The following is a 13,543-nucleotide window of genomic DNA, read 5'->3' as shown; positions in this document are numbered from 1 at the left end:
AGCCCTCTCACCTGTGCTGCTCTTTCTGGAAGTTGGCAATCTGTTAATTGGCTGCCAAGTTTCCTGATTTGCAACCATAACTGTGTATGGATATAAAATGCTACAGAAATGCAGACCTGTCTGCCTGGTGTGTTATATCTGCAACCAATGTTGTCCATTGTCCACCCTGGTTATAGCAGAGTTTTGCCCAGAGGCTGAATTTTCAGCCAGCAGTGGATAGTGAGGCGAGAGCAAAGGCACTGATTACAAAGACCATTCCCTCATTCACTCCGAGAGTGAGTTTCTCTCGGAAGTTCAGTATTTTCCACGGTGCCTCAGTTCACTCTGCCAATGTGGTGAGTTGGTCAGTAAGAGTGTGCTGTCTGGTCTGTATTCAGTGGGTTAGCCTCCAGTGGGGAGCTGGTTGGAGAACTGCAGTCAAACAAATAACTTCCACCAAGCCAATTTTTAAGTGACATCTAGAAACAAAGTTCTAGAAATACGCAGCAGGCATCTTTAAGGGACAGCTAATGTTATGGAAAGCTGAACAATACATGTCAAAATAGATGGGGGGGGGAATTGGTAAAAATATGAAGGCAGCAGCTCCAGTTCTAGACAGGGACTTGGAGGCATGCAGATTGCTTCATGGTTCACTGTTAGATTGTCCCTTAAACCCCAGTACCTTTTGTCCCTCTTGTTTTTGTTTTTCATCACCATTCCTTTTTTTGTTGGTCTTGGGTTTGTCTGCAGTTTAGAGCACAATGGATGTTTTGCTAGCAAGTTCAATGAAAGCTCAATTGAGGGAGGAATTCCAATCAGGCAAGAGACAACACCAACTGTTGTTTCTGAGTGAGTGGGTTATGTGGTGAACTATTGGCAGCTTTTACTGACTGTCGTGCTGTTGACGAGATTGATTTCTTTTTTCTTCTTTGTCCCCTTGCAGGGCTGCCTGGCTTTCTGCCTCAACCCATTGCTCCGAGTTCTGACTGTCTGTATCAAAGATTTTGAATGGCAGCATAGTTTTATAATAATCATCTCAGTTTGCCAAAGTATGGTCCACAAAGATACAAATATTACAGGAAGAAAACTGACCAGTTGTTGTTAAAGTGACTTGGGAGTGGGGTGATGATCCTGGCACTGTGTTTAACCAAGGGGGCACTGAATTCTGTTTTTAAGTCCTTTTGTCCCTCAGGCAGCATCCATCCATCAGGTAGTCCAGGCTGAGTACCACCACATTGCAACAGTACTTCACTGTTGAGCAGCCAGGGATTTAAGGATGGGGCAGGGAGAGAACAATTGCTCATAACTGTGGAAAATGGATGAGAGCACCTTGAATAATGATTGGATAATTGTGTTTTTAAAGAATATTTGGATGTTTTTACTTCATACAATTCTTTTTAAAAAGCCTGCCTTTGCCAAAAAACAAGATTGCAAGACTTGTCAATCTGCAAGAGTGTGATTTCCTCTTTTGAAGTAAGAATACTTTTAACAGCAATGTTTGGTACTCATCGATGATTTTTTTTTACTAACACAAACTGCTGCTCATTAGCAAATTAATTTCCCAAATAACTCCAAGCTGTTAAAAATGTCAGTGAATGCAGACAGTTGTGTATCATTGAGAATATTTACCATATGAAGTCAGAATTCAGAATTAGAACTTAAGATGAGAAGTTTCTTTTCTCAGAAGGTCAGGAAGCTTTGGTACTTTTTATCCAAGACAGCCATGAAAGCTGAGTTGCAGAAAGCACCAAGACTGAGTCAGACAGATGTTTGGACTATTAGTGATTTGGGGGTTATGTAGAGCAGGCATGGAAGTGGAGCTGGGTCCATGGTCAGATCAGCCAGAATCCTTCTGAATGGCAGAGCCATGACAGCTTCGATCCTGACTGAGATGAGGAATTTCTTCTTGGAAGGTTGAGTGTCTTTGGAACTCCTTGCTACAGAGAACTGAGGCAGAGTCTTTGTATATATTTAATAAATAGGTTCTTCATCAATGGAGGAATCTAGGATTGGGGAAAATGCAGGAAAGTGGACATTAAGAAATATTGGATCAACCATGATCCTATTGAAAGGTGGAGCCAGTCAAATGATCTACTGATATTCCTATTTCTTATGGTCTTATGGAGGCCAAGGGCAGCAGGTACATGGGAAGACTAGCATCTGTAGGTTCTCCTCCACACTATTCACTACCCTGACTCGGTCACCGTTGCATCACCTTCAGAATTGGGCTTGGAACTTGGTCAGAAAATACATAAGTGGATAAATGAGAATGGCATAAGTGCAGTATAGTGACAACAGATCTCCTGGCAGGAGTAGCAACGTTGGAGAAGAACAAATGTGTTGCCTTTAGTTTTAAATCTGCAGCAATGCAATGTAACCTGATGTCTATAAAGTTTTCTCCATCAGGTTTAAGGGCAACCTCATGAGGGCAGTGCCGAATTGGAAGGTTGGAACTCTGATAAAGTGGGTGGAGAGGAAATGAGGAAACTGGTGAAATCCACATTGATGCCCTGTGGTTGGAGGGTCCAAAGGCGTCAGGTGGTAAGAGTTGCAATGGAGGAGACCCCGGGACTGCATGTCCTTGGCAGAGTGGGAGGGGGTGTTGAAGCATTCGGCCATGGGATGGTGGGGTTGGTTGGTGCATGTGTCCTGCAGATGTTCTTTGCCCCCCATGAGTAGGCGTCCTGTCTCTCCAATGTAGAGGCAACCACATCAGGAACAATGGATACAGTAAATGAAGTGTAGAAATGCAGAGAACACTCTCATGCATGTGGAAAGCTCCTTTGGGGCCTTGGATGGAGGTGAGGGGGGAGAGAATGTATGGGCACAGGTTTTGCATTTCCTGCCGTGGCTGGGGAAGGTGCTGGATGGCGAGGGTGACTTGGTGGGAGGGTGTCGACCATTTCCACCACAGAACACACTAGATGGCCGCCTCCTTCTTTAACGACCACAATTTCCCCTCCCTCGTGGTTGATGATGCCCTCCAACACATCTCATCCACTTCCCGCACCTCCACCCTCTAATCCCACGCCTCAGCAAGGACAGAACCCCCCAGTCCTCACCTCCCATCCCAATAGCATCCGTATATATTGCCTCATCCTTCGCTACCTACAAATGGACCCCACCACCAGAGATCTATTTCCCTCCCCACCACTATCCATTTCCATAAAGACCATTCCCTCCATGACTCCCTTGTCAGGTCCATGCCCCACCACCATCACCAACAACAACTCACCCTCCCCTCTCAGCACCTTCCCCTGCCACCGCAGGAATTGCAGACTTGCATTCATACCTTCCCCCTCGCCTCCGTCCAAGGCCCCAAAGGAGCCTTCCACATCCATCACAGTTTTACCTGCCCTTCCACATGTGTCATTTACTGTATCCATTGCTCCCGATGCGGCCTCCTCTACATTGGAGACAGGATGTCTATTTGCAGAGCGGTTCAGAGAATGTCTTTGGGACACCTGCATCAACCAATCCCAACGTCCTGTGGCTGAACACTCCCTAACCACCTGACGCCTGGGGGAAGAACGCCTCATCTTCTGCCTTGGGGCCCTCCAACCACATGTCATCAATGTGGATTTCACCAGTTTCCTCACTTCCCCTCCCCCCCCATCTTTCCAAGTTCCACCCTTCCAACTCAGCACCACCGTCATGACCTATCCATCTTCCTTCCCACCTACCCCATCCACCCTCCTCTCTGACCTATCCCGATTTGCCCCATGTCATGTATCTATCGTGCTCTGAGCTACCCTCCACCCCCTCCTTCCGTTTTATCTCACCATCCCCTTGGCGCTCAGCCCCATTCCTGATGAAGGGCCTTTGCTGAGAATATAGAGTTTTCTGCTCCTTGGATGCTGCCTGACCTGCTGTGTTTTTCCAGCACCGCTCTCTTGACTCTAATCTCCAGCATCTGCACCTCGCTGTAGAGGCTGAGTCAGTTTTTTTAACATTGAGAGAATAGAGATCAGTAGATCAGGTATGATCTTATTGAATATCTCAAGGTCTAACTGGTGTATTTTGCTCTTAATTTTCATTTTTGATACTTTGCTGAGGTTCCAGTGACTGGTTTTTGCTTTCACTGTGATTTCAACCACAGGGTGGCAGTGTTTGATCAGAAACGTTTATTCTCTGGTAGTTTCTTGCCAGTAGAAATTCCTAACCTTTGTGCAATTCGAAACAATTAGTGTCAACCCCAGTGACTTATATGACTTGTTCATACTGCTTCCATAGTAGTGTTTAAAACAGTCACCCTAACTCCTGTTCTCTCAAATCTAAGATATTCGCAAAAGAAACAGATGGGCGATGAGGATATCCTTTCCTCAAATTGTTGTGATCAGGAATTCAGTGGCAGAGAGGATAACGAAGTATTCAGAACTAACTTTCAATGTGGAATTGAACATGAACTTGCTAAGATTTTCTGAGCTACAGCGTGAGGCTTATTGGATAGCTGTCTGATAAAAGCACTAGAGGCTCAGTGGACTGAGCGTTGTAATCTTTGATGATAAGCTAAATACAGAGTCTTCAGACTGGTTTTGAGTAAAGAAAGAAGCCTTAAGTTTGCAGACAGAATTAACAGATCAGAGAAATATCTCTATCACGATTTGAATTCTGTGCAGTCACTTTGCTGTTGAAATGGTCTCCAGCTCTGCCTCTCTGCCAGTCTGTTATCTGGAATTAGCTACATGGGGCAGGTGATTGTGGTGTACTGTAAATGTATCTGGTCTATTAACCCAGAGGCTCAGGTTGGGGCTGTAGGAACAACAAATCTCACCAATGGAATTTAAATTGAATCGATTAAAATCTAAGTTGTAAAAGTTCATCTTAGTAATGATGATCTTGCAAATGATCATTAATTTTTTTGGTTCACTTAGATCCTGTAGGATAAGAAATCTGCCATCCTTGTCTGGGTCTGATCTACATGTGATTCCAAATCTATAGCAATGCGGTTGTTTGGTATGCTTGCCTTTACTGATCAGTGCATAGAGTACAGGACTTGGGTGGTCATGTTGTAGCATTACAGGACATTGGTTCGGCCACTTTTGGAACACTGCGTGCAATTCTTGTCTCCCAGCTGTAGGAAGGATGTTGTGAAACTTGAAAGCGTGCAGAAAAGGTTTGCAAGTATATATCCAGGTGTGGAGGGTTTGAGCAATAGGGAGAGGCTGAGGCTGAATAGGCTGGGGCTATTTTCCCTGGAGTGTCAGAGGCTGAGGGGTGACCTTATAGAGGTTTATAAAATCGAGGCGCAAGGATAGTGTAAATATGCAAGGTCTTTTCCCCAGGGTGGTGAGTGGGGGAGGGGAGGGGAAGGGTCCAAAACCAGAGAGCATAGGCTTAAGGTCAGAGAGGAAAGATTTAAAAGGGATTTGAGGGGCAACATTTTCCTGCAGAGGGTGGTATATGGATAGAATGTGCTACCAGAGGAATTGGTGGAGGCTGGTACAATTACAACATTTAAAAGGCATTGGATGGGTGCATGAATAGGAAGGGTTTAGAGGGAGGCCAAATGCTGGCAAATGAGACTAGATTAATTTAGAATATCTAATTTAGGCATAGACGAGTAGGACTGAAGAGTCTGTTTCTGTGCTATACATCTTTATGACTCCAAGACTTAACAGCCTTGTGAAATGGCACAGAGGGCTAATCATTTCAAAGGCAATTAGGGGTGGGCAACGAATGCTTGCCTTTCCAGAAATGCTTACATCCAATATAAGAATGCAGAAAAGTAAAGTTTCCCATGGACTGACACTGCGCTGCATGTTGGACAGTTTCCACATTGATTTAGAATTGGCAGCTTCCTGCAACGATGTTACATGTAATTGCACATCATTGACAAAACCAATTTATTTTTAGAGTCAGAGTCATACAGCATGGCAGCCGTCCCTTTGGTCCAACTTGTCTGCTTCAACCAGATACACCAATTTGATCTAGTCCCATTTGCGAGCATTTGGCCCATATCCCCCTCAACGCTTCCTATTCATATACCTGTCCAGTTGCCTTTTAAATGTTGAAATTGTACCCACCTCCACGACTTTCTCTGGCAGCTCAGCAGATATGCACCACTCTCTACATAAGGTCGCCCTCAGATCATTTTTAAAACTTTCACCTCTCACCTTAGACCTGTGTCCAATAGGTTTGGTCTCCCTCACTCGTGTTAAAAGGTATTGTCAATTGACGCTATCCCTGCCGCTCATGCTTTTATAAACCTTTATAAGGTCACTCCTTGGCCTCCCAATGCTCCGGGGAAATAAGTCCCAGCCTATTCAGCCCCTCCCTATAACTCAAACCTTTCAGTCCCGGCAGCATCCATGTAAATCTTTTCTGCACCCTCTCAAGTTTATCAATATCCTTCCAATGGCTGGATGATTAGGATTGTACTCAGTATTCTAAAATTGGCTTCACTGATGTCCTGTACAGCCACAAATGGCATTCCTACTCCTTGACTCAATGTTCTGACCAATAACAGCAAGTGTACCTAACACCACCTTCATCACCCTGTCTCCCTATGACTCCACTTTCAAGTGCCTGCACCCTTAGGTCTCTTTGCTCAGTAATCCTGCTCAGCACCCCTCCCCAGGACCCTACCATTGACGGTGTAAGTCCTGCTTTGGTTTGCCTGACCAAAATGTGACACTTTGCATTTATCTAATTTAAACGCCAAAAATAATAAAAGAGCCTGCTGACTATTTGGGCTTTTACTCCATTCAGCATGTGCTACGCTGCTTTTACTGAAGCTTGTTGCCCTTTTGAAAGCCAATCCTCCAATTTTGCCTTCATTTCCAACAGAGCGAGGACAAGGAGATGTTCCCACCTTCTACACGTATGAAGAAGGCTTCTCCCATTTGAACCCTGAAGGACAGGCAACTCTGCAAAGACTTGAAGGCATGTTAGCTCAGTCCGTCAGCCAGCAGGCCTTTCATATGGCTGGTGTGCGGACTGAATCTTCAGTTGACAATGAAGGTGAAGTATCTCAGCCTTTTTAAGCTTAATTCTCTATTTTTTAAAAAGTGGTTGAAAGCTCAGTGTCTGGTAGCATCACATCCAATATGACACTTCAGAATGAAGCTTAGGATGGGCACATCAACTTAAAATGGGCAGGCAATGACAAAGCTTGAAAATGCAATCAGTGAGGAGACAAGGAGGACTTTGGAGAACTGCTGAAATGGGTAGATGTGAAATTTAATGCAGAAAAAAAATAAAATGATATATCTTGGAAGAAAGAATGAGATGGGGGCGAGACAAATAAATGGTATAATGTTAATGTGGCTGCAGAAATAGAGCAACACGAGGTGAGGGTTTCTATGTCTATGTATGTTTTGATGGTAACATCTTCAGCACCCCATCCTGTTCCCTAGCCAACATCGCTGTCTCAGCCTTGATACAGTGCTCCAACAAAGCTCCCCGCAAGCTGGAAGATCAGCACTTAATTTTCCACTAGGGAATTCTATAGCATTCTGGACTCTATCAAGTGCACCAACTTTAGGGTTTGAGCTTCTCCTATGTCCTTACCCCAACCCCCACACTCCAGGCATTGTTATCACATAGTCTGCTATTACATGCAATCCATTGTTAGCCACTAACGCTATTAATAGCTATTCACCCTCCTAACCGGATCATTTATCTGTTTGGGCTTTATCCCCACTTATCATTTACTCCTTTACCACAACCAACATTTCCCCCACCCCGCCCAGTCCAGCCCAAACTGCCAACAGTTCTGAGGAAGAGTCACTGGACTTGAAATGTTAACTCCAATGTCTTTCCATAGATGCTACCAGACCTGCTCAGCTTTTTCAGTAATTTCTATTATTGTTAATATCATTATGGCTGTATCTTCAAGTTCAGATCATTAATTTAAATTGAAAAAAACTGTGGCCATCGTGCAACACTGTTTGTACCCAGTCAGTCTGGAAAAATAACCATTAAGCAGAATATTCTGCTTTCTATTTCTCAGCTAAATTCATATATCTTTGCTGTCCGTGTCTTTTTAATTACGTGGGCTTTAATTTTAGTAATATGTCTATTACATGGAGCTTTATCAGTTGATATTGAAACATATATACAACAGGCACTGCACTACCTTTATGGATTGTTATCTTTCGGCACATCATGTGAGTTCTAGTTTTTTAAAATAGTAATCTGATTCGTTACCCCCCACTTTAATCCTGCTCTATCCAGTTATCTCTGCATATTTTTCCCTTTTTGAATATAATCTAATTTCCGAGTAAGTAGTTCAAGGTTGTAAATGGCATTGGTGGAATGGAATAAGATGGAGGTGGTAGAACGGGTGACATGGGGATAACGTGAGGATTGATAGGAATGGGATAACTATAGCATTAGTGACATGGCATGGGATGGGGATTTAAAGAAGTATCAAAGAAAGAAAGATCCTGATTTCACTGCGCATGTTTTGCAGTCTCTGCTCGTATATTGTATATAAAAATGCAGATATAGATTATTTAGGGGAGTTATCCGTGACACACTATTTCTTGTGGAATGTATTTTATCACATGCCAAGTGTATTGTAACCTTATACCAAACCCATAATTGTCTGTGTGACTGCTGCATCTCACTGCTAACCACATAATCTGTTTTTACTGCCTTCATACCTGTGAAATCTACTGGTTGACTCTGTTACTTCATCAAAGAACACAGTTCTTTCGCTACTCTAAGTTGGCGCAATACGCTAGTGTCCCCATGATTATTGCTAATCTTTTTTCAGCCAAGTTCTTTGCCCCAATTTTCTCCCCTTCAGTTCCCTACTGCCCACTCTGTATTTGGTATGATTTTGTGCTATATTTTGAACTTGTTTTCATAAGCCTCGTTTTTGTGTTTCATTGAGATCTCTCGATCTTTAGTCATCGAAGCAGCTGCAGCTTTGATTGTCCTTTTCTCCTTCAAAGGTATGTGGTAAAGCAAGAATATCCCACTGTTGATGTGATGAGGCTTTATGTTTTAGTTTGTTCCTTGTTAGATCCATTGTGAAGCTATTGAGCTGGGTGTAATAACGGTGAGGTAATTTTGATTATGGATGTTGCTGACCTTTGCTGTCTGTCTGCCAGCTTCATGCCAGTTACAAGTATGCTGAGCCAAGGTTAAACTGTAACACAAACTGTGCTTTCTCCCTACTGTTCTTTATTTCTGTAAATGGAAACCTTTTTCTTATTCACCCTGAAGTAACCAAATGCCTTTGGAATACTCACCATGCTGATCTAAAGTGAGGTCTGTCAGTATGTTTTGAACATGGGAGCCACAGGGAATTGGAAGTACAAAGTATCAACCACCAGGAGAGGGTCAGATCAAGCAATGATCTAAATAATGCTTATTAGGAATTGAAGTGCGATATTCAGTCCCTCAAGCCTGATCACCACTATTCAGTTAGATCACCTCCAACTTCATACTGCCTAAATTTAAAAAAAACTCATCAATTTCAGTCACGCAAAATCCATTTAATCTCTAGCATCACAGCTTTCTGGGAGAGAGAATTCCAGATTTCTTCTTCTATTATGTCAGCAAGGGATTCCTGGTGTCAGTTGTAAAGACAACAAACAGGTCAGCCATGATTTTAATGATTGGTAGATCAAGGTCAAAGGACTAAATGGAAAATCCTGTTTCTAAGTTTTGTGTTCCAAGATCACCTTGCTGTCATTTAAGGATTATGGCAGTGGAAGAGTTAATTTAGTACCTTTGTGGAGTTTTACTCTGAATGCAGCCTAGACTTGTTGACTTTATGTACTGGATGATGAATCACAATTGTTAATTCACAAGCATTCATAACACACAGAAGGAGGCTATTTGGCCCATTACATCTGTGCCAGTCAACAAAGATCTGACTACACTAATCTCATTTTACGCTTGGCCTATAGCCCTAAAGGCTGTGTAACTGGAAGTGAGTATCTTAAGACTGCTTAAATATTACAAGAGATTCTGACTGAATTGGCCTATCCTTTCAGAGAATTTCTTCTCAACTCTGCTTTTAGTCTTTTACTACACTCCAGTTTCTGGGGAACATTTATGTAACCACTGTTCATTAAACATTCCTCATGATGAGTTAACATGGGGGACAGAACAGGAATCATATTTGACGAAGTTATTAAAATATCAATGATGGTATCTATTCGCTGAGCTCTTGTGGGAAGATTCATAGTGATTGGTTGAAGAACTAGTGGCGACGTGAGGAAAACCGTTTAATCCTAAAGGTGGTGGGCGTATGGAATTTGCTGCCCAATTTCGTAGTTGAGATGGAAACCTTGAACTCTTTAAAAAGAAGTCTGGATCTGCACCTGAAGTGCTGTAGGCTGCAAGGCTACAGACCAGGTGCTAGATTGGATGGCTAGTTTATTCAGCCAACATAGACACGATGTTTCTGGCTGTAATGTTTCTATGGTTTTATGGAAGTTTTTGTGCTCTTGAAAAGCAATAGCTATTTTAAGATTTCACTATTGTGGGGCTAAGCTTAAGAGTGTTATTTGTGGATTTAAGTAGTTTGTGTTTATGTAGCACTTATTGCAACCTTTAAACATCACAAAGCATTTAACCACCAGTGAATGTTTTGAAGCCTAGTCATTAGTAAACTATAGATTGTACACACTATCACTAACACCACCAAATTCCACCTCTAACATTGCCTGACATAATGTAGGAATTAGGAGAGGATGCAGGCAATTCAGCCCTTCCTCCCTGCACCCCATAGCCTTTTATCCTGCTTTTCATCAGAAACCTTTGTTTCTTTTTGAATCTATTGATGTGATTCTGTCTCCATTGCTGTCTGGGGCAGAGAGTTCCACAGATCTACAACCCTCTCAGAGAAGTAGTTCCTCCTCCTCTCGGTTTTGAGCCTATCTCCCCTCAATCTCTATGACTCTATATCTATGATCTCTTGTCCAAGACTGTCCCACAAAGAGAACGACTGTTCAACATCCACCTTATCAATCCCCTTTAGCATTTTCTATACCTCAATCAGATCCACCCTAATTCTTCTGAATTCCAGCGAATGGAAGCCCAAGCTCTTCAACTGCTCTTCGTATGACAGCCCTTTCATCCCTGGGGTCAACCTGGTGAACCTCCTCTGAATTGCCACCTCCAGTGCCACCACATCCTCAAGTAAGGAAACCTAGACTGGACAGTGCTGTAGGTGTGGTCTCACCAGCGCCTTAAATAATTGTAACAACATTACATTTATAATCCCGTCCTTTTGCAATAAATGCCAGGATTCCATTTGCTTCACCCTTGTCATTCAACTTCTCTTTCATTCCTGTGTTACCTCTATACTTGGTTGTTCAAAGTTACTGCTGAGAGGTTTCCCACAGTCCATCTAGATGAATTGAAGGTCATAAAATATTCTGCTTAACTCAGAGTTCCCATATAATCCCTGTACTGGCTGACTTGATATCGACTCTCTTCCAGTAACATCTATTTTAAATGTTTCAAATCTGTTTTATCGATGTCACTGGCTAGGCCAGTATATTTTGTTGTCTTTAATCCCTCCTGAGGGGGTGGTGGTGAACTTTAGTCCTTGCGTCGCTGCAATCTTTGTCCACAATAAAATATTCTGATCAATTATCTAAATAAATTTCAAATCTTTCTGTTGCCTCTGTTTGTAATCTCCTCCAATTCCACAGCCCTCTGAGGTAGCTTTGCTTCTTTAGTGTAGGGTTGCTAAGCTCTCCTGATTTTAATTGCTGCACCGTGCTTTCAGTTGTTAGGGCGCGAGCTCTGGAATGATGTGACAACCAGTGTGTGCACAATGTTGCTGTGCAAGCAGAACCGTGTTGTTTGAAAGATAAATACAGGCTATTAAATCAGAACCAAGTCTCTAGACAAATAGGGCTTTGGTCTAATGTGCAAAAATAGCATTTGGAGCAGTGCTGGATTGCTACCGTAGCTGATGTGAAATCAGTGCAGCCCTGTGAAACTTTGGATCTAATTGTAATATCTCTTTGCAGATGGGATGGAGGTGGACGTTGCTCCAGTGGAAGCCGGACAGTTTGATGATGCTGATGTTGAGCACTGGTAAGTGCTGATTGAACGGTCTAATCAAGCACAGCATTCTTTGGGTTGTATAATAAAACCTGTTGTGGGAATTTAATGAAAGGCGCTTGAACGAGAATATTCATTGATTAGCTGAAATTTGTAGATCAGTTGGAACATCTTTTCAAAACAAAAACAAGCGGCTGGACCACAAATTTGGACCTTGCTCTATGCTCACGGTGATGGGAGCATCGTGACTAAATGCTTTCTACTTCCTCTCCCAGCAACCACATAATCGTATGGAAGAGACTAAAAAGGGAGAAAGACTTTGAAAATCTCCTGTCTGACATCCTCAAATAAGCAAAACCAATCCCAAAAGTCATGCACGCTTAGTGTTCTCTGTAAGGATACTTGCTTTCAACTTCAGACTGTGCTGGCAGGCTGGAGGGTGGCAAATCTTTAGAAAAGAAGGGAGGGAGAAAATTGGGAATTACAGACCAGTCAACATAGCATCAGTAGTGGGTGAAGTGATGGTGTCTGTTATAAAGGATGTAATAACAGGGCGCTTAATAAAAGAACAGTATAACAAAGTCAGCAGAGATTTATTAAAAGAGAGATGTGATTGTCAAACCTACTTGAGTTGTTTTTGAAGATCTAAAGTAGTACAAATAAATGAAGGAGAGCCAGCGGATGTGTTTTTGGAGCTTCAGAAAGCTTTTGATAAAATCCCACACGAGGTTATTGTGCAAAATCAAAGCAAATGGGGTTTGTGGTAATATACTGGCATGGATTGAGACTTGGTTAGCAAGCTAAAACCAAGTACAAATAAATTGGCTGATTTCAGAGTGGAAGGCTGAGAGTTACCAGGATGGGTACCCTAGAGATCAGTGCTTCGGCCCCAACAATTCAAAATATATATAAAAGATTTTTGAGGAAATAGTATAATGTTCTCTAGTTTGTGATGACACAAAATATAAAGAGGCTTCAAGGCAATTTAAACCAGTTGAGTCAGTGGGCAAATATGAAGTTATCAGTGGCAGAGTTTCTTTTTAAATGGTGATGAATTAGGAAACATTGATGTACGAAGGGAACCTGGTGTCCTTGTACACTCCTTGTGTAAAACAAGCATGCAAGTGCAGAATGCAAGATAGGGCACATTGTATGTTGGTTTTAATTGCAACAGGGTTTGAGTATAGGTGCAAGAAAATCTTACTAGAGCTGTACGGTGCCTTGGTGAGACCACACGTGGAGTATTGTGTGCGGTTTGGGTCCCCTTGCCTAAGGAAATATATACTTGCCATGGAGAGCGTTCAGAGGAGGTTTAGATCCCTGGGGTGGCTGGGAGATTGGGTTGACTAGCTATGCATTCACTGAAGTTCAGTGAGAGAGGATCTCACTTAAAAGTATAACATTTAACAACAGGACTGGACAGATTGGATGCAGGAATGATGTATTCCCCTTGCCGGGGGTCAACCAGGACAGGAGGCCACAGTCTGAGACGAAGATGAGAAATGTCTTCAGAGTATAGTAAACCTGAGGGATTTCCACCACAGAAGGCGGAGATGACTAGGTCACTTAATAAATTTCAAGAAAG

The 13,543-nt window shown here is 42.7% G+C and overlaps 1 protein-coding gene across 1 annotated transcript in view; it reads left to right on the top strand.

Moving 5' to 3' along the window:
- clns1a (chloride channel, nucleotide-sensitive, 1A) overlaps positions 1-13,543 on the top strand; it is a 39,078-nt gene that overhangs the window by 18,252 nt on the left and 7,283 nt on the right. Inside the window, exons 5-6 of the mRNA XM_072576863.1 lie at positions 6,769-6,942; positions 11,925-11,991. Of these exons, the coding sequence (XP_072432964.1) occupies positions 6,769-6,942; positions 11,925-11,991 (241 nt within the window). The remainder of the gene's footprint in view (positions 1-6,768; positions 6,943-11,924; positions 11,992-13,543) is intronic.

Source organism: Chiloscyllium punctatum, chromosome 9, assembly GCF_047496795.1.
Source record: "Chiloscyllium punctatum isolate Juve2018m chromosome 9, sChiPun1.3, whole genome shotgun sequence".
NCBI classification, from domain to species: Eukaryota; Metazoa; Chordata; class Chondrichthyes; order Orectolobiformes; family Hemiscylliidae; genus Chiloscyllium; species Chiloscyllium punctatum.
Note: the sequence above shows the minus strand (reverse complement) of the source record. Positions and strands in the feature narration are given on the sequence as shown.